Source organism: Alligator mississippiensis, chromosome 4 (genome assembly GCF_030867095.1).
Source record: "Alligator mississippiensis isolate rAllMis1 chromosome 4, rAllMis1, whole genome shotgun sequence".
Taxonomy (NCBI): domain Eukaryota; kingdom Metazoa; phylum Chordata; order Crocodylia; family Alligatoridae; genus Alligator; species Alligator mississippiensis.
This window is the reverse complement of record NC_081827.1, coordinates 107,319,381-107,340,744: the sequence shown is the minus strand read 5'-3', so window position 1 is coordinate 107,340,744 and position 21,364 is coordinate 107,319,381. Positions and strand designations below refer to the sequence as shown.

At 43.4% G+C, this 21,364-nt stretch overlaps 1 protein-coding gene across 3 annotated transcripts in view; it reads left to right on the top strand.

The window, feature by feature from the left end:
• Positions 1 to 21,364, top strand: part of PARPBP (PARP1 binding protein) — a 61,767-nt gene that overhangs the window by 4,068 nt on the left and 36,335 nt on the right. For all 3 annotated transcript variants that reach the window (XM_019489614.2, XM_059726441.1, XM_059726442.1), the window contains exons 3-6: positions 2,478 to 2,702; positions 3,786 to 3,896; positions 5,280 to 5,450; positions 11,799 to 11,953. In XM_019489614.2, the coding sequence (XP_019345159.1) occupies positions 2,478 to 2,702; positions 3,786 to 3,896; positions 5,280 to 5,450; positions 11,799 to 11,953 (662 nt within the window). The remainder of the gene's footprint in view (positions 1 to 2,477; positions 2,703 to 3,785; positions 3,897 to 5,279; positions 5,451 to 11,798; positions 11,954 to 21,364) is intronic.

Sequence of the window (21,364 nt, the reverse complement as noted above, 5' to 3'; positions counted from 1 at the left end):
TGTTTGGGATGCAGTATCCCAGTGAGTGCTATAGGAGGGAGGTTTGCTTTACAGAGACGATGTAATTTGAACCTCCTGGATATAGATGGGGGTGGTATATATTAGGGCTGTGCAAACCTTCGGTTGCTGATTTGATTCGGTGGCCGAATCTCCCAATACAAATCTAATCAGGAGACCCTTTTAATCTCTCTGAATTGATTCTGAGAGATTTAGCGATTCGGACATAGACACAGTTTTAAATGTTTTTTCTACATACCTCGAGGTACTAGGTGGCTTGTGAATGCTGCAATGCTGGGGCGGATAGTGTGTCCCACAGGAGCACAGGGGGCTCCCCAGCGCACTCACCAGTAGACCCAGAAATGGACCAAAAGCATTTCCGGTCCGCTTCTGGGTCTGCTTGGGAGCCCCCCCACCTCCTGACACAGCAACTGTTGCCTCCTGGGTCTGCAGGGGGCACCCGGAATCCCCCCCGTAGCCAATCGCCAGTTTTTTGGGGGGGGCCCTAATGTGCTCCCCAGCAGACCCAGAAGTGGACCCGAAGTATTTCTGGTCTGCTTCCGGGTTTGTCACTGAGCATGTGGAGGGCCCCCACACCCTCTCGAGCTCCTGTGGGTTGCGCTATCTGCCCCAGTGTCACAGCATTCACATGCCATGCCTGATACCTTGAGGTATGTAGAAGAAAGATTTAAAGTTGCTCTATGCTGAATTGCTGATTTTCTGAATCGGAATCGAATCTTCAGATTTGGATTTGACCTAATCGAATCGGGGACAGTGATCTGAATCAACTAATCGAATCGCTGTCCCTGATTTGGGCCAAATCCGAATTGAATAGGGCCCATTTCTCACACCCCTAGTGTATGCCTGTATGGATGAGTGTAAAATTTCAGTGTCTGCATACACTGTTTTCTCTGCAGCACTCAACATGTTTTATGCGTTGACTTGAAAATGATTAGGAAACTGAGGTAAACCTTACATTTCTCTGTTCTCCATCCATCATACTATGAGGCTTTTTATAGAAGGGTACAATGTGGCTGTATTACTTTATTGACCAGTATTAGAGGTAAAATGTAGAGATATTAAAACTGGAAGCTTCTCCTTCATTGCTTTATTTTGGTTTCATCCAACCCAGCCATACGTGGTGAGGATGCACAGTGCCAGCACAAGCGCTGAGGTGCGCATATACTTTTAAAATCATGGGGATTCAAAGGGATTTGCCTTTCTATCTTTAAACAACTTTTACAATATCAGTAGCAGTTATTTGCTAGCTACCTAGGCCTAGGAAGAACTGTAAAAAATCTTGTTGCTCCCCAAATTTAGTGTTAACTTCATTTTAGAACGAGCAAAACAAGGCTTTGGAACTCGTGAAAGAGCACACTTGGCACAATGTACTATCAAAAAATACAACTGAAGTACTTTAAGATGTGTAAAACTTCTTTTTCTTGTTTTATGCCTATGAAATCTAATCTTTCTGATGTCTATGGGGGAATGAAAGGACTGAACTGCTTGAACTTCCTTCATATATTAGCCAATTGGCAGGTGCTCCTAGCAAAACATTTTCTGATTTTTACCACAGACCCTTTCAGTCAGTTGTATGAATAATAGGATTGTGTTGTCATGATAGGGACTTGATCATAAAAATTGATCCATGGAGTTCACTTTTATTTCAATTGAGTGTGTTTTACAACATGTTAAACTGCAATCCTTGCTCTTTTGACACAAGATTTTTTATTTTAGTTACCATATATAAATATTTTATTTTTAACTAGTGACTCCTGAAAGAATTCTTTCAAACCAAATTGAGAAAACATTTTTCTGAACTCTGTTGGTGTTTAAGTCCAGCATGAGTTGCATTGACTAGATTTTTATTGTTGTTGAAAGGAAAAAATATAGAAAATCAGAATAGGAGCACTTCAGAAAATGTACCTCTCCCTTTTCCTAGAAATGATCTTGCTTTAAGATAGGCTCTGTGGACACATGGTCATAGTAGTGCAGAGCTGTTCTTGTGAGTCTGAATTGCTGTGCTAGGGTGTGCACTTAAGTTTTCTCCAAGCTACTTTCAGCCTTCACTGCCTACTTGCATATATTGGGAGCTTCTCAGCTGGGGGAGGTGGGTGCTTATTTTATCTCTGGCAGACCCAGGGTGGGGAGAAGGATGTATCTCCATAGCTTGTAAAAACATTTACACATTCCTAACTTTAAGCATTTGAATACCAGCCATTCTATTGAAGTTAATGAGGCCAGTCTTGCTAGTAGAATTATGCATACGCACCAGGTAAAATACTGGAAACTAAGAGTGTATATTCTAAAATTCTTCAGTTGTACAGTCAACCTTTTGGTATAGTGTAACTGAGTTAGGGTTACGGTACTTTAGAATAGAGGGGGATCTTAAAGTTAATAGCTAGTTTTGAGTTTATTTTTTTTAATGTCTGTACTACCCATGAAACATAATGCTATTTTGTTTTTCTTCTTTATAATAGAACTGTGGAGACTTCACAGTATTGCTAAGTGATGTGTTGGAAACATGGAAATACTTTCTACGTGACAAACTGGGATTATCATGTGACGACATGGAAGCACCTGTACATTATGCTGACATTAGAAAAGCTTATGATACATTCTTAAAGAGCAGCAATCTGTTGGATCTAATAGAGATATGTCAGAAATGTCATATGCTAATACCTGAAAGTGAAGAGATCCCTCCAGTAAGTGTCTCATTTTTAATTTCTAGAATGGTTTAAATACGGCTAGCTCCAGTAGTTCTAAAACCCTGAATTGTCTATACATGCTGCTTTGTTTTTCTGTGAGGAAGAAAGTTCTAGCTTTGTAATTGTTATGTTTTCAAAGGGATATTTAAATGATTGTTTATTTCTTCCGTTCCTCCTGTTTCATGGGCTTTGCAGTCCTTGTGACACTGGAGCGGGTGGGCAAGAATCCTCCTAACTGAACATTTAACATTACCAAGTCTCTAGATTCAGAAACATTGTATTAGTAGAAAAATACTTAGGGCCAGGTTCTATTTGGCCTATTAGGCCCCTGCTATATGTTGAACTTAAGATATGATCAACCTGTTAATCATGTCTTAATTTGTGACCCCTCACATGTTCAATCAATAAATGGAATGATAAAATGAGGAATAAGCTACAGATTGATTTCACCAAAAATATGTAATAACTTTGTGACTTGTCTCTATAATGCAATTAATTGAACGTGTGTGCAGCTGCTCCTCTGTGGCTGGGAGCCTGCAGCTGACGAGGCTCACAGCAGCAGGGACACCCCATGCGGTCTTGCAGCTGGTGGCCCTGTCAGCTGACAGAGCCCACAGCTGCAGGAGTGCTGCATGAGCTCCCATAGCTGCAAGCCCCCCAACTGTGGGAGGGCATGGGGTTCCCCCATGGCTCTGTGCCTTGTCAGATGCCGGATACCAGCCATGGAAATGTATGGCATGCTGCTGCAGCTGTGAGCCCAGTCTGAAGTGGGCTTATAGCTGTGGGAATGCATGGGGCTTCTCAGCTGCAGGAGTTTGCTACTTGCCAGTGCAAGGGAAGCCCAAGATTGTGATCCTACAATCACGCCTCCTGCCATGCATGTGTGGCAGGATGATTTCTGTATTTTAAGGCTTATACCTCAATTTTCTGCTTGTATAATGACTATTTGGAAGTTTCCTGTTTTCAAAGGCAGAGCAGCCCATACAATCTGTTTCTTCTTTTTTTAAGGATTGGAAGAGGCTGTGGTTACTATAATTGCAGTAACTATATAGTTATTTTGCTTGATATATTTTACTGAAGGTTCAGTTCCTGGAATTCATATCTGGAATACCAGACTTGGTAGAAGAAAATAGTACTGTTCTTTGTACATCCTCTACACCAGTCACCAGACACAGCCAGGACAATATGAAGGTAAACATTTATTCTCATCTTTACTGCAACTTTAAATATGCAAAATATATGCAAAATTAGCCTAATAGGGGAAACGTAGTTTGCTCTTCATCACTTACTACTAGTCAAAATTGCCCTTGAATTATGTATTCCTCTCCCCGTAACTTCTGAATTGAGGGCCAGAGAGGACTATTCTGCAAACCTAAAGAGCAGTCAAGAGTCCTCTGAATATTGGTTCTCTGTATATATTGGTTGTCAGGCTAGGCCCCCCTTCAAATATGAAAAGGTCCATTTTTCCCTTGCTTATGCATGGTCTTAGGTACTCTTCAAGCAGCAGGAGTTGAGCAATAGCTGCTGCCCTTTTATTTCTGAGTGTCCTCAGAAACATTCAGCCCTGATGTTGCCTTGACAAGTTGGCTGGTAAATTGCTCAGTGATGCACTGTGAGATAATAGCTCTGTTAAGCTTCACATGCTAGATTTTATTTCTTTCCACTTCTTACACACTGGAAAAACTCACCAACAGCTCCCAGCAAAATATTTCTCAGTCTTCCTTAGTTTTCTTTCAAACTTGAATTTAATTCTTCCTCTCACCATCTATTCTTTTGTTTTTAATGTCTTCTTCCTACACCTCTATGCCAGGACCACATCAAATAAGGAAAAACTCAGTTATTTTAAAAGTTATGAATATCTGACTTTCTTATTTACCCCCTTTTATTCTTTTGTGTTTTATTTTTCCCTTTGTTTTTGTTTAAATTTGAAAATTCTTCTGGTCAGGGATGAGCTTTTTTTTTTTTTTTTTTTTTTTTTTTTACAGGGCCCTCATTCTCTTAGTGCTCAGTAACATAAAGTTCTTTGAAATCACAATTATCATCAAGGTCTTGCATGTCATTCAGTGGGGATCCTCTTTCAGGAAGCTACGCAGGAACCATGATCATTAGGGGCTTGATTCAAAATCAGTAGAAGGCAAAAGGACAATCAGGCTTTAACTGATTAGTGAAGGCTTAGAACACTTGAAGATAATGGCAGAAATACCATTAAACTTAGCAGAAACCTGATTTCACCCTGGGTTGTGAAAGGAGGATCTGTCAGTGTGGTTCCTACGGAGGAGACCCAAGATAAAAATTAGAGCCCAACACTGCAGTGGGGGGGAGAGTGTGAAATAAATCTCAAATGTCAAGTCGTAATTGAGTAAGCATCCCAAAAAATGTTGTATGTTCATCATGTTTGCTTCTATCCATCTTTCCATAGTTGTCTTATTTTTAGAAGTCAGTATCTTGGAATTCAGTGTATATGATATTCTTACTCTTTTAGACCTGTTACTTTGGCAGATATCTAATTAATATCTTTTTAAATGAAAATTTTTCAAGCTTTCTTGCTCTTCTCCTTGTTGCCTTCTTATGCAGGTGCTACTGATGGTGAAGAAGTTTTTTTGTGCATATTTAAGCCTGTTGGTGAATTCTAAGAATGATCTGGCGTTGGCTCATGTTCTAAATGTTCCTGAAAGAGGGCTTGGAAGAGAAGCTTTCACTGACCTGAAGCACGCTGCACAAGAAAGACAAATGTCCATTTTTCTGGTATGTATATCAAATCCAGTAGTAATTTTTTCAATATTTTGTCTTTGTTATACATTCAAACTAATGAAACAGTATGATAAAAACCTGTGTGGTTCCCTTCAAGGCTGTTTCAGGGTATAAAGCAAGGTTGAGCTAATGCCTACAGTCGGCACCCCCCCCCCCAAATCCCCCCCATCTAGATTTTAAATCGGAACAAGATGCATAGGATTTGTGAAATGATATGAGTGTATACTTGCACAGGAGGTTTAAAAGTGGACAAGTAAATTTGTGTGCATATATAACTTTTTTTATAGTTGTGAGAAGCATATTACAAAAATGGGACTCCAGCTATGCAATGCCTAGAAACCTTGTTGACTTTGGCAAACAAACCATGAGCCTGTCACCAAATTGTTGTCACCTCTTTTGAAGGCACACCTGGTCTCCTGTGCACTAGGCTGTCTTTGGCAAGTTTTGGAGACTGAAGGATGTGCAAAAAAGCCTTCTCTCCAGGCTTCTGGAATCCCTGCATGCCTCTTTGGCCTCCCTGAGGCTCCAGTCTGTTCCAGAGATTTGTAAAACATTTACATGCTGCAGCTGACTTTATAACACTGCTCTTCGCATGGTAGCCAAAGCAGATGTTCAAAGTTGAAAGATCAGTAGTTACGATACTTATTCAATAGAACTGTTTTGACTTCTCGATCTTCTGTATAGGGAGATACTTCTTACCAGTTACTTACAATGGGGTCCACACTGACACATACTTAAACAAATTCGTGCTTGCTTCACAGTAACTGCAGTTCTTCAAAATGTTTTGTAATCGGCATGGGTCCATTGCTAATCTTGGAGTTGTTAGCTCTCATGGGCTTAGAGGTGCAGGTTATTGAGGAAGCAATGCAGACGGTCCACCCTTTATGGTTGTGTAGGGAGCATAGGAGGGTACAGGGCACATGCATGGCTCCAAAAAACACTTCTTATTAAAGGAATCCAGTCTCACCTGCATGGGGCATGGGCTCGCGTGCAGCACGCTCCACACTGATGACAACCACACTGAAGAACCACAATCACTTTAATAATTCTGTGTGACTTCAAGGCACACAAGATCCACATTGACACCAATAACTTGCCCTCCACCCCTACTTTTGAAGTCTCCAATTACCATTGGCTTCGAATTATTGTGGAATTTAGGGAGGGTTATGACTGCTCTGCCCCCCTATGCCCTCTTAAGGAAGCAATGAGGAGCATAAGGCATATGTAGAGCCCTTACTGCTCTCATTTAGCCCGGAGGGATCTATGCTGACAACAGCATTTCAAAGAAACACAGTTACTATCAGGTAATTCCTTTATGCTGAGGCAGCTGAACTCTCATGTTTTTTTTGTTTTTTTTTTATGGTTGAATAAGTATGGAAAAATTTGTGAAACCACAGTTCTAGGATTAATTATTTTAGCTACTAATGTTGTGTTAATATTGTATAAAAACAGTATGTGTTTGGACTGGATTTGTTGCACTCTGTCTGAAGGTTGCCAAAAGGGAAACTTCTCTTCTGTGTTCAGAAGCCTTCTCTTGGCATCTTTGCTTTGGAGAAGTTTCATGAAGCCAAAATATTTTCCATTGAGGAGACAAGCCCCTGTGAACCACACACAATCCATAGCAGAGACATGAAAATTGGCAGGTCTTTCATTTTTTGCTAAAGTAATTCCCATTTTCCTTTTTCAAGTCATGGGGCAAAAGAAATAAGCTCTTATATTATAAAGTTTAAGACTGTGCGCCATAGTGAATGTTGTGCCCTACAGATGGAGTATTATGTCTCTAGAAAGGTAGTACACAATTAATAGTTCTGAAAACTTCTATAAATTTGTGTTTGTTTATGGGAAGACTATTGTTTTTAGAGTCTCTTCAGCTACTTTATAAATATATGAAAACTAAGAAGTGAGTGGTGGAAGTTAGGTACCTAAATCTATTCTTAGACACTTAAACTCACCTGGTTTTTGTAGTTTTGTACATGTGCAGTCCTTATTCCGCTTCCATATTACACTGCAGGGAATGTGTTGGCACTTAGTGCCTCTGAAAAATAGTCCACTGGTGGAACCGACTTTTTAGATGCACATTTTAGATGTCATAAGATACTTTCTGAACTTATGTAAGAGGTCTCATTGAGGTTCAGCTCGCATGCAAAATGTTACTTAAGTGTATACATCTGGAATTATCACATTTATAAGTATCCTCAAAATTTACCTCAACTTGACAGAGAGGCTAATATGCTGAATTACTAGGTGCTAATTTAATAATTTCCTTGCAGAACTTGTGACCAGTTTTAAGATCTGGTCTTGTAAATGCTTGCTTTCGGGAACAATATTTACCACCGAGTAATTCAATTGACTTTGCTAGAACTGTTTATAATACGAGCCATCATTCTCCTTTGCAGAACTGTTCATATGCAGATGCTTACTGAGGTTAATATGCACCTCAAACATTTGATTAGAGACTTTGCTTTAGCACTTGCCATAGGACATGCATCTTTCTGGCCTGTGCTAAAGGGATAAAGAGCAGTGCTCCTATTCGTTAGTCCCTCTAAATGGTCTTGCCTACAGATTATATATTTTTTGTTAATTTGTGTTTACAGTCTGTAGACTTGTTCAAAACCTTCCTTCTAAAATCTTTTTTCTTACTGTTATTACTATACTTTTGTGTTTTGCAAAGAGAAAATAGCATACACATTTTAATTTTGATGTTTAAACTTTATTATATAAATATTGCATCAAAAACAAGTGGAGAAAATGCAAAAGTATGTGGCCCTCCCAGGGGCTCAACATGAAACACATGTCAGCAACAGCAAATACAGTGTCACTGGAGATTGAAACCCTCTCCCCCATTCCTCACATGGGGTTGCTTATGTAGGACTAGCTGTCCATTTTCCACTTTGCAGAAGGCCTCCTTGATGGCCCAGTACAACACAAACTGGTCCATGTTTTGTTGCAAGGTCAAGTGTCCACATTCAAATGTGACGTGTCTGAACCAAGAAGTGGAACAGTTGAAGGGCATCATCGGAACCAGGATAATGCAAACTGTTTTTTGTAGCTTGTCAGAATTGCCATCTTGCCCTAGCTGAGTAGGAAATTGGCCAGGCAGATCATGCCCTCCTTAGCCACTCAGTATGGGATAGAGAAGATGTACACTGTCTTAGTGAATTCCAAAATCCAGCATGTCAAAGAGGGTACTAAGGGCAGGACAGAGCAGCTGCAGCAGAGAGCAGTCCAGAAAGGCATAGGAGGTCTCCTCTCCCTCTAACTTACAGAAAAGGTATGCTGCTGCTGGGTCCAAGTGGCAAACAAAGATACCTGTGGCCAGGGCCCCATGCAACAGCTACCACTGGAGATTACCAGTTCTCTTGACAGTGGGTATCTTGTACAGGGTACATAAGGCTGGACAGGCTTGGTCTGGTGTTGCTGCTACTAGGCGCTGTCTCTGTCATGTTAGGGCAGGTGGTGAGGACATGGGCATAATATACTTTGACTGTTCGCATGATCCAGTGCCCAGACAGGAATTTAAGGCAGATGCCATCACTATTGTTGATCATGGAGAGGGACAGCAGAGGGCTGGGCCCACCACTCATTACTGTCCATAGCAGGAGAAATAGTTGACAGAGGGGTCTGGCTAGTGAACTGCCATAGGGGAGGGCTTTTTGTGTGTGGAGATGGTCTTCGAGGGTGGCAAGCACATCCATGGTGAAGGCAGTTTTCACTTCAGCCAAGAGGCACAAAGCAAAATGGACAGAGTGCAAACCAGGCTGTGGCTGAGAGCCAAGCAGACCTGAGCTGAGTTCAAAAGGGTCAGCTTGATAGTGTGTGACTGGATCAAGGAAACAATGAGGCTTCTGGAGGCGAGTCTCAATGCCACCTGCTGCAAGACTAAGTTATGGAGCAGGGGCTCCTGCAGCAACTCGGGAAATTGCACGTGGTTTCTGTGGGGTGTCAGTTGGAGGCAGGCACATCAGGCCCAGGGGAGACTGCAGTAGAAGGGTGGCAGGCTGTTTCAGTCAAAGCAAATCAACAAGAAAGTTCTTGATCAAGGTTGAGGCAGGAAAGCAAAGGTCAGCAGTTGCTAAGGTAGCTGTTCCCCAGCAAAGAGCAGACTCTGAAGAGCTTGCAGGCAAAGGCAGCCATCCTTCTCACCAGGCCGAGAGAGAGAAAAAGAGAGCGTCTTTATTATCAGTTTTCTTTCAGTTGGGGTTTGGCATCCTTCCCCCCCCCCCCCAATCCTTCCTTTAATTTTATTTCACAACATGATTTTATTATTTTAATGGGCTTCATTTTTCCCATGGCTACCTCCTAAATTCTCTTTATTTCCTTTATATGTAGAGACCAGGAGTTTGTGGTGGTATGATGTTTTGTTGCTCTTTTCAGAATGCTTTGTTTAAACCTTGTTAAATATGAAGAATCATAACTGTCTGACCTGTAATGCTGCTGTAACCATATCTGATAGATGCACCAGATTTCTGGTGTCTTGCAGAAGTGTTATATTCCTTGAAATTGTTTCATATAAAGGTCTGTTATATTCCAGGACTGAAAGCAGCATGAAATCCAACTTCAGATGCATCTCTGTAGTAAATCCATGGGATTCGTTTCGGATTCAGGAATGAGAGATTCAGTTGAGAACTGCATGTTCTCCTGTACCCAGGACTGCTGCAAGGATTTCTGCCAAGCTAGGCAAACAAAATTGCAAATTGTAGGGGGCAGCAAACTAGGCTGCCATGTAGGCTACCATTTTTGCTGCCCTAGGCAGCTTCCTGTGCTGCCTGTATGCTTAAACCAGCCCTGCTTGTACCAGTTCTTTACAAGAGCTTACCTCCAATTGGATCCCTTAAGGAGGTATTTTGGAGCCCTAAAATTAGCTCCTCAATTAAGTTTTTCTGTACTCCCCAAGGAAACCTGCTGTGTTATGGCCTTCTCCATCTAAATCTGAGATCTTATGTCCCCTTAAGAATGGTTTCAAAGCTCATCGAGGCTCCAGCTCTGCTTTTATTTCTGCTCTGAAGCAGGATGCTGATGCCATCAGTGCCCCCCACTCCCTCCATTTCATCAGCGGCTCTTCTGAATCTCAACAGAACAGTTCTGTGTTTCTGACTTTTCTTTCTGTGTCATGATCTAGTTGTGATTTCAGCTGGGCTGGGCGTGCTGAGACTTTGTGCACTGACTCTCTTGCTCCTTGGCACAGTCAATTCCTCAGCAGTTCATCATGTCCACCCCAGCAGTGTGGTTTCATGTTCCTTCAGAACCTCTACTCTGGACTTGGCTGACACCATGATTTTACTCTTGATCCTAGACCAGCTTATCCAGGTCAGAAGAAGAGTGTTTTACCCAGACCTGTGTTCCCTTTATTTCATTCTGCATACTTTTTAGGGTAGAGTAGAGGTTTGTTGTTCATGTAAGGGTGACCTTTATTCAAGGACCAATCCTAACTTTATTAATGGTGGTTGCTGAATTTCACCTTGGCCAACAAATCAACTTGCTAGTATTCATTTCAAGACTTCTTCCTGTCTTTCTATCTGCACACAACTAAGTCTGGAAGTCTTCAACTGTTTTCCTTCCTTAGCTGAAGGATATAAAGGCAGAAAAGTACCAGTACAGCCACTGTCCCTCTTGGATACGGGGTTTTGGTTACCTGTGTTATGAGACCACTGAAGTGGAACTGCTGTCAAGGATTAGAGCCAAAACAACTTCCATAACATTTCTGTGCAGCTTCCATAATCAATATCTACTGACCTGCAGGCACATACCTTTGCCAAACATTATGTAATTACAGGTGCCCCCTGGGGTGATACTGTACTTGGTAAGGTGGTTCTTCAGACATTCTTCACATAGGGAACTCTGACCCTCCCAGTAACTGGGCACTGGTCTGGACAGTTGCTTAAAGGATAAAGAAGTTACTTACCAGTGACTCAGATTCTCCAAGATATGTTGTTGTTGTTCATGTGCATATCTTCATTGTGTTTTGTTTCCCTGTTCCTCAGACTCTCATGCAGTGCATAATTCTGCAGTTGGGAGGAAACTGAGAAATAGAAAGTGCATACTGCCCTTCATCCTCTTGGAATGAGGGCTACAGTGCACCTTATGGCTATTGCTAAGGCAAAAAGTCCCCAGCTGAATAATGATAGGTGAATGTGCATCCATGGGGTGTGCATCATGGGTAGTATAGAGGGGTAACATACCTTGAACTCCATTTACAGGTAAGTAACTTCTGTGCTCCGTTGTTTTCCCATTTGTGTTGAAGGGATTGTTTCTTCAAAATGGTTAACTTATGTTCTCTTTCTAACATTCTACTCTTCTGTTCCCACTACAGTTTTACCTATCTAAATATTTTTCTGTTAAAAGGTGGCAACATCTTTCATCCGAACCATAGAACTTGGAGGCAAAGGTTATGCACCTTCACTGTTTGATCTTTTAAGGACCCATGTAAAGGGACTTTCAGACTTCGTTAATTTTATTGACAAATTGGAAGAAATTGTCGGTGAAGTCCTGGATCCAAGGTACTGGAATTTCTCTCTTTTATTTAGTGTTTCTCCTTTTATTTGCTATATATGCTTTTTAAAACATTCAAAATAATTGCTTATTTACATACCATTTTTAGAAAAGTAAGTATTTATGCCTTATATTTTATAACTGCTAGAGACTGGTAAGAGCACTTTGATAAAGTGAATTTCCAAGTGTTGAGGCTTGTATTCATTTTAAATCTATTAACTAAATCAGTGCATACATGATACTGATAACATAGGTGGTTCTGTAAAGGGAGGTAAACCCCCAAAACATCCACAGGTTTCTGAGTTTGATTAAAACAAATAATGCTTCCATGAATGTGCCTCAGGTTTTTTTCCTTCTAATTCATAACTACTTACCTTTTCGATAATCTGACTATAGACACCCTCATATACATGTGATTATTCTCCATTCATCACCTAAACTGTTATTCAAACTTAACCTCTGATGCATCTTGTTTAGATGTTCCATATTGAAACAGATAAACTGAGTCCAGTGAAGTCTGACTACTTTGTATTTAGATATTTGTGTAAATACTTTGCTGACTAGAAGTAGATGTCAGTGAAATAGGTCCCAAATTCTGGTTATGGGATTCTTATGTGAAAGACTGCTCTGTATTTCATCTCTTTTCTGTGAGAAGCATGCAGGGACTATTGGATAATCTGTGTTTTCAGAGGTTTGAGGCTGAATTCTCTTGGGATAGACACATGGGTGAGGTATTAGTAACCTAGAGAAACGTCTGGGGAGGATAACCATATTAAAATGCTTTAATTGGATTGGGATGGGGGGAAAAAGGCTAAATTTTCCCAAACCTATTAGGAATCAGCAAACCAATTTTTATTGTTTTCATAAGTAGTATTTAAATAATCATGTCACTGTTCGGTGAATCAGAATAATAGTTCAAAATGTTATGCTTGAAATGGGTTACATCTCTTATTCTCTTTCCTAAAGAAGATTTGATTTGTTTTTTTTCTTTTTGGTTTTCTGATTAACCTACTTATCAAAGTAGAAGACAACATGTGATGAACAAGTCAGCAACATTATTTGAATTACTGTTCAGGCCACTTTTGTAGAATTTCTTGTGCCTTTCTTTAAAATGTTGTTTTTACTCTTTGCTCTTAATGTCCTCATATACACCATTTATATATTGTATGTTATTTAAAAGAATATTTATTCTGTCCCAATACCTGTTTGCAGTGGAAGAAAGATGATTAGTGTTTCTTCTTTTGAGTTCCCAGTAGCTTCCTTAGAAAATAACTTTTTGTAGCAAGCATAATGCTAGTGCTACCTCTCATTGGCCTTGTTTTCATTTCTGCATAAGTATCAGAAGAAAGCAATATAGGATAGTCATTATGAATTGACTAGCAAATTACCTGTCAAGAATGAAGTGGGGGTGGGGGCTGGCAGGGACGGAGCCCTGCATCCGGCCCTGTCCCTCCCCCCCACCTGCCACTTCGGGTCCACCTGGCCTGCGTCCACCTGCCTGCTGCTGCCCTCTCCCTGCCAGCTGTTCTGGGGGGTGCTGCCACCATGATTTCTCTCCCCCCCCCCCCCCCCAATTGCCCTTGGTCAGGGGGGAAGTCCCACTGCTGGGATGGCTGGGGTATGTTCCCTGCTGCCAAACTTCCCTGGCAGTGGCTCAAACTTGGGCCCGTGCATCGCCCAGCCAATCACCATCTGCCCTCTCAGCGGTGCACGTGCAGTTGGTCAGAAGTGTTATGGACAGACACACAGACAGACTAAGCTTTTTATTATATTGGAATATCCAGTTAGACAATGGTCAAAGTTGGAAATCCTTTACAACAGGAATCAGCAAACTTGTAAGGAGCAGCAGGTTGAGCTGAGGCAGGCTTAGTTGAAAGTAGGGTACTGGTTCTGACGCAGCTGCTGCTGTCCCAGCCCACTGCTCTCTTGCCCCCCTACTGCAGCCACTACCATCCCTTGCTGCTGGCTTCTATCTGTAACAAATTTGATTGCAAGAGAAGGGATGGTTAATGTAAGGCAGCATGCAAGAGAGGAGGGAGGGCTGGGGTGGCCACAGGCAGCTCAGCAGAAAAACTGCTTAAGGATAGAAAAACACTACTGCTTCCCCCTCCCATACGACTTGCCATTGATGTCCCAGTGCTGCAGGTAGATGCAAATGCTTGGTAGGCTGGAACTGCCCTGGAGTCTGTCAGTTGTCAAACCCTGCTTTATGATACTCAGTTGTTCCTAACGTGTTTGCCTGCTGATGTTTGCCTATCTGTCTTGGGGTCCTAGTTCCTGTTTTCATTCTGGGAAAACAGGACCAGCTCTCTTTGAGATTTTAACATTACCTTTTGTGTGTGCATTTAGACCCATGTGAATATGTGATTTCCCGCGCACGCCCCCCATTTCGTTCCCCAGAGACCAATCCAGCTGCCCCTTCATACTTATTCCAGTCGTTTCTGTTTGGCTCCAAATGCCTCAATATTCTCAAGTTGTAAAATGCTCTTGTCAGTGTCTCTGCATACCTTGGTAGCTGTATGGTCACTGTCAGTGTTTAGGTGGCCGCCTTTGTGGGTCTCCAAAGGAACCTATTTTGTAATCACTCTGTAACCTTACAGAGATATGAAACTGAGATTTGTTTTGATTCTTAATAAGTTTCCACTACTGATAGTCAGAAAATAACCACTGAATTTTGCTTCTATTCTTTTCTAACTCACTCTGGATTTTGGGGGTTGAAAGCAAGGAAGGGGATGGTTTGACTGCCTTTCGGTACTTCTTGAAGGCATGGTCAAATAAATACTGTCTTCCATTGGACAAGGAGAAACTAATGTCATCGGATCAGTTCTCTCATGTGAAAGAATAATTAAGGGGAGGACAAAATAGTATTCAACCTGTATCAACAGAAAAGGAAAATCTTGGGAAGAATAAGACGTCTGAAAAATGGACTCCATCACTTGGTCCATGTGCTGTATAATCTAGAAAAATCTGTAACTTCTTCTAATCTCATACTGGAGGAAATCAACCCTGAAGATGTTTAGACACCAAAGATGAGGTCCTTGCCTCCTTCCGCTTTTGTCCCTTACACTACATATGAGGGCTACTGTAATATAAAGGTGAATTCTGCCTTGAGAGGATAAATAAAGTTGCTGTTGGACCAAAAGAGTGCATGGACTTTCTAAGATGTAAAATTGGTATGAGGGAAAGATAAATTTCCCCTAATCTACCCTACTCTTGGACTGAGTTAAATGGAAAAGTTGGCTTGTGCATTTCACTTTGTGTAGGAAGAGCAACCGCAGAGAGAGGACACTGAAAGGTGCCATAGGAGGTAGTTAAGTGCTTTTTATAAGCATCAGGGTTCATGTTCTAAAACTTTTCTGAGAGGTGTATGCATGCAAATGGTTTACCTCCCACACTGAGGGAGTCTGTGCTGGGATTTGATCCTCTGCCTCCAGTGAGTGCAGTTATTTCAGACCTGATGACTAAACCCGAGTCATATACTCCATTGGTTACCCAGCTCTTGGAAGCAGGTCTGAAGCACCAGTGGAAGCACTGAAGCCAGCAGAGTTTGAGAAGCTTCCAAATAAATGTGACTAAAAAAAGGAATCGGTGTGGGCAAGGAGACCAGAGTCAGAAAAATTCTTCCTATAGGGAGTCAGAATTGGAGATGAGGCAGAAGCTTTGCATCCTTACACTTGGGAGAGATTTTGGGCGTTTACCCACATGCTCGGGGAGTGGGGGAGGAGGGGCTTTAATTAGACTGGCTTCAAGAGCCTCTTTAATTAAAGCACCCAGAGTATCTCATGCATCAGTGTTCTCGCGCTTAATAATGGTGACAGAGCACTTTATCTGAAGCTTATCGAACAAGCTTTCAATAAAGCGCCCCCACTGACATTTTTAAGTGTGGGGATGCTGATACACAAGACACTGGAGTGCAGTAAGTACCACGCTCCAGCAGACTTGATTAATCAAGTCTGCTCTGATGTGCTGCAATTACAGCATGTTGGAGCAGTCTTGCTGCTTGTGTATAGGCAGCCTAAGTGTCTTATCACAGTTGGGCTGTTTACTGTGGAGAAAAGGTATTTGAATAGGGAGATTGGTAGGGGAAATGATTAATAAGTGGTTCCTCTTGTGGCAATGAAGTAAAGACCCAGGTCCTGTTTCCACCAAAGCCATGAAGTAGGAATTGTGTGGGTTATATGGAAGGCAGGAGTGAAATGATTGCTAGAGCCACAAGAAACTAGGGGATCACTGGTGGGATTAGGGCTGAGCTTAGGTGAAGGGGCTGCAGTTGGAATGCCAGAAATATGTGGCAGTGACTCAACCAGGGTGCAAAGTAAATCTTGCTTACTGCCCTTGTAAGAGTCTGGGGCCTAGACTTGTTGCTGTCCTGCCACACCAGGCAGTTCTTGCTTCCTCACCCAGACTATCTCCTGGGATGGCACACTTCCTGGACCCTGTTTCCAGGAGGACTTATTCTGTGTCACACAGTTGGTCTTGATGTAATCAACTAGAACCCCCCCCCCCATTCTGCCTTCCATAACAAGGTGCACATCTTATTTGGGGGCACATGGTACGCAAGAAAATATAGTATCAACACTGTTAGATGAGCAAACATACATATGACTCACAGGATAAACTCAGAGATTTCAAATAGAAATCCAGTGTCAAAAACATTCTGACCTTTTTCTGGTCTTTCTGAGTTCTTTAAAACAGAGTTGCTCTGTTTTTCTTTAGTCCAAAAACAGGTATGAAAGTGAAGAGCTGGCATTTTCTAAAGCAGGGGTAGTCAGCGTGTTTTGTCCGGAGTGCTGAAAACCCCCACAATGCCTACCTTGGAAGGTGCTGGAGTGCCGGCATACCAGAAAAACAAAATAAGGGCAGGGAGTACATGGCAGGATGCCCTGCTTGTGCCCCGCTGCCCCTGCCCCCCAGCCTGGGCTCTGTGGCTCAGCAGCTACCCAGAACCTGGGCCAGCTGCAAACATCTGCTGCCTCTGCCCTGGACCCAGGCTCTGGGGAGGCAGCACATACCAGCAGTGTTCCCTGCTGTGCTGTCCTGGCCACTTCTGCAAAGCAGAATTGGAACCCGGTGCGACAGGGCACAGCGGGGGATGCAGAAAGCTGCCTGCTCCCAGCTCCTCGCTGCCCTGCCACACTTCCCCTGTGTGCACGGGAGCAGCGTGGGCAGCAGTGCAGGGTTGTGCCCCTTGCTGCTGCCCCCAGTGGGGAGCTGAGAGCAGGCAGCTTTCTGTGTCCCCGGCTGTGTCCTGCCACGCCGGGTTCCAATGCTGCTTTGCAGAAGTGACAAGGGCAGGACAGCAGAGAGCATTGCTAGTATGTGCTACCTCCCCAGAGCCTGGGGCTGGGAGGCAGCTGGGGCCAGGGCAGAGAGGCAGCAGACGTTTGCAGCTGGTCCAGGTTCTGGGTAGTTGCTGATAGCCACAGAGCCTGGGCTGCTTGTAGCAGGGCTTCCATGGGAGCAGTCCAGGCTCCGTGCTGCAGCCAGGAGGCTACAAACAGCTGCTGCCCTCCTGGCCTAAACTGTCTTCCAGCCCCGGGCTCCAGGAAGGCAGCACTGCACCCATTGGGGCTGGGGCTGGGGAGGCAGCAGCTGTTTGTAGCTTCGGCTTCAGCCAGCCCTGGCTCTGGGTAGCTGTTGATAGCCATGGAGCCCTGGTTGCTCCCAGCAGGGCTTGCAGTGTCCCAGCTGCCTGCTGGGAGCAGCCCAGGCTCCTGGCTGGCAGCAGCTACATAGAGCTGGGGCCAACAGCTGCTGCCTCCCTGGACCTGATGTGTGCTGAGGAAAATGGCCTTGTGCCATGCTCAGCGCGTGTGCCAGGGGTTGCCGACCCCTGTTCTAAAGGGTGCCTGGAGTCTTAATAAGGTGGAGACCCTCTGCTATATAGAAAGGAAGGAGGAGGCTTTTTAGATGGTCTGGGCAGAGACGGAAGAAATAGTTGCGGAAATAGTTATCAGAACTGGAGCAGCTGGGAACCCTTAGGTTCAGAAGCCCTTGGATATATGGTGTTAGAAAATGTATTGCAGAACTATGAAAGCTCTAGAACAGTGGCTCTCAACCTTCTTGTACCAGGACTCATTTGTAAACATTAAGGGCCAGTCCTGACCCAGTAAATAGTTTAAGTAGAAAGCAGCCACATAGCCCTGCCCGCTGCCCCCAGGCCCCAGTGTGTGGGGCAGGGGGTGGCTATGTGTGGGGCAGGAGGGCCCCCCAAGTAGTCCCTTTCAGGCTGGAGGTCTGACAGCCTGCAAGGGAAAAGCTGTAGTTTCCCATATTTTCTCTTCTAAAGGAGGATCCATTTTTAAAGTTTTTTTTCACAACCCTTCATATATTCTTGCAACCCACTTTTGGTTTGCCACCCACAGGTTGAGAAATGCTGCTCTCGAGTATATATCAAACTCCAGGATGGGCACCTGGCAGGTTCTTTATCTTTATCTTTATATCTTAGCTACCTAGTCCCATGGATATCTTCTATCTGTTTTCTTTTTACCTATAAATAAGGCCTGAGTTTCAGATGTACTCAATGGGAGAGGGAAAAGGCGCTGTTATGTTCCTGATTGCAGCAGTTAGGCTGGTTCCTAGAAGATCTGTTGTATTACTGCTTCTTCTATTCTAGCACTATCAGTTTAGGAAGGCAGCATGTAAAGGAAGGGTGGAGCCAAAATTTCCAGCTGCTGAGAAGTCTTCAGGACCCTGCCCAGGCACCAACATTAGCCCTAGATCTACCAACATGAGTAGCTCTCTTCTTCCCTTTGAGAAGTCACAGAAGAAGTTCAAAGGGACTACTGAAATGGGAGCAGCTTCACTGTGTTTGCACACTGAGTTCCAGCAGACAGCCTAAAAGGGAAGAACCATTCCAGCTCCTGCAATATTTAAAGGACCTATAACATTGTTTCTCCAGGCCTCATTTGGCCATTTGATCCTGCAGTTGTAGGAGAGACAAATTTGTAGCTTAAACAGGAGGGATGACACAGGATGGCATAGATATTGTAGTTGGAAGAGACACCATCAAAGGAATCGGTTTGCTGTACCTTTCAACATAAATGCATTGTTTTTATCTACTCTTGCATAAAAGAACAGGCACCAAACACTCTATTGCAGACAAATCATTCAGCAAGGCTGAAAAAAACGACAGTTTAATACAGAAGTACTTGCAAAGAACCCAAAACTGAATGCTACTGTTTTTGGAGTTGCTAGAACAATTCTAAGTAGCAGTTGTGCTGTTCTGGAGAATCTAGTTACTAAGAAAACAAGCATCTCTGAGGAAAGACTTGTCCTCACAATGGTGGTTACTGGCTTCCATTGATCCTGTTTATTCCCTGACAGCAGCAGTCTACTACTTACAAAATCTCAATAGGTCTCTTGAAGCTAAGAGCTAGTAGTTCCAGCTAGCTAAGGCACGGTGATTTAACAGTCATTGCTAATATAGAATAAGCAATTACTATTCACAGATAAGCCATAACTGTCTACAAGGCTAGAGACAGATACACCCTCCCCCCCCCCCCTCTTTTTTTTAATTGCTTTAAAAGGAGAGGCAGGGCTGCTACTTGGCAGCATTGCATGTGTCATTACCACATCGCTATCGCATCTGTCTACCTCAAGATGATATACAATGTCATTAGAATTTGTCTGTCTCTGCTAGGCAGTCCCTGTGATGGAAGAAGCAAGAAGTAGGCCAGTATTACAAAAGACTGGCAATTCTACCTCTAAAATACAGGAGATTACACAGGTCAGCTTCATATGAATTTTCAGTCAAGAGCTTCTGACTGGGAACAATAGTTAGCATTATAATGGGTAAGGCAGTGGTTCTCAGACTGTGGGGCACATATGGCTTAATCAACACACTGTTGCAGCCCATGTGACAGGAAGTAAGTTGTGTGGGTATGGCCTACACGCTGAGAGCTGCAAGTGTGGCCCACTGTGGCAAATAGGTTGAGAACCACTGGGGTAAGGTAATCTGCATACAGTGAGGTTATCCAAGCTACAAATTTATTTTGTGTTTATTCCACTGCAGAAAGAAATAGAATATATTGAATTGTGTCTGATAGCAGAAAAACTTAGTAGTGTCAGAAGATCTTTTCAGCTCTTTCAGTTGTCAGAGATAAATGTATATAGGAGGACAAACTTATACTAAATACGTAGCTAAGAAAAATAGTCGGCTTATTGCAGAAGCCAGGGTAGATTTGCACTGTATAAATCTGCCCTGCCTTCGTCCTGACTTAAGACTAACACAGCTAACTAGCAGGCTGCCAACGATCAGAGATGTAAAAGATGTTTCTTGGACCTCCTTGAAGATATTGGCTCTGGACACCAACTCACAGACCAGAAGCTGCTTTGAGAGGGCAGGTGAACAATGATATAAGTTGCGTAAATAAATTATCATGAGCATACTTGGATCTCCTGGTAGCTTGGATAGAAAAAAATGTATCTGTTGTGTCAACTCATCATCTAGTAGGAAAGAACCTGAGTAGTAGATTCGTTTAGTGGAATCATGGAAACCAAGTCAAAATATGATGATCTAGTCTAGCACTCTGGCTTGCATCTACCAATGCATCTTAAGCAAAACCCAAGAAATCATCCTCCCACTTTACTGGGCCTTGGTGAGGGCGCAACTGGAGTACTGCATCCAATTCTGGACTCCACACCTGAGAGAGGATGTGGAGAAGTTTGAGAGAGTCCAGAGGAGAGCCATGCACATGATTAAAGGTCAAGAGAACAGGTCTTATGAGGAGAGGCTGAGAGGCATGGGCAGGGTTCTCTCTAAGCAGCATGCATGTGTGGCTGCGCACAATTAAAAATCTTGCCGTGCACCAACTTTTTAAGGCTGCGCATCTGCCCAGGGAGGAGCTGGGTGTGGAGGGCGGCAGAGGTACCGGGGCCGGCATGGGACACTTACCAAAGGTAAGCTCCTCACTCATGCAGGGCAGGCAGTGGCTCCTCCCCAAGGCGAGGCGGGGCTGGCATGGGCTCCGCCAGCTCTGGGGAACTGCTCTGTACCCCCACATTGCTTTGGGGAGCAAGAAGGCACATGGCGTCAGGGCTGGGGAGTGGAGCAGTTCCCCCAAGTCGCCAGAGCCTGTGGAGCAGTTTCCCGGAGCCAGCGGAGCCTGCACCAGCCCTAGCTCCCATCCCTGCCTTGCCTCACCTTGAGGAGGAGCCACTGCCTGCCCCATATGAGGACCTTACCTTGGTTAAGTGTCCCAAGCTGGCCCTGGTGCCTCCCTTTCAGTTCTATCAATTGATTGTTGTCCCAGCCGCCTGCGGAGGGTTCAGGATTGAGAGTATGGTCGAGGGTAGAAAGGTAAGAAAAGATAACTGACTTAACAAAAACACGACTATGCATAGTATACTAAGACAGAAAACGATGGACAATAATAATTTGCGTTGGCAACTTATCAGCAGTCCCCTCTGATGCCTGA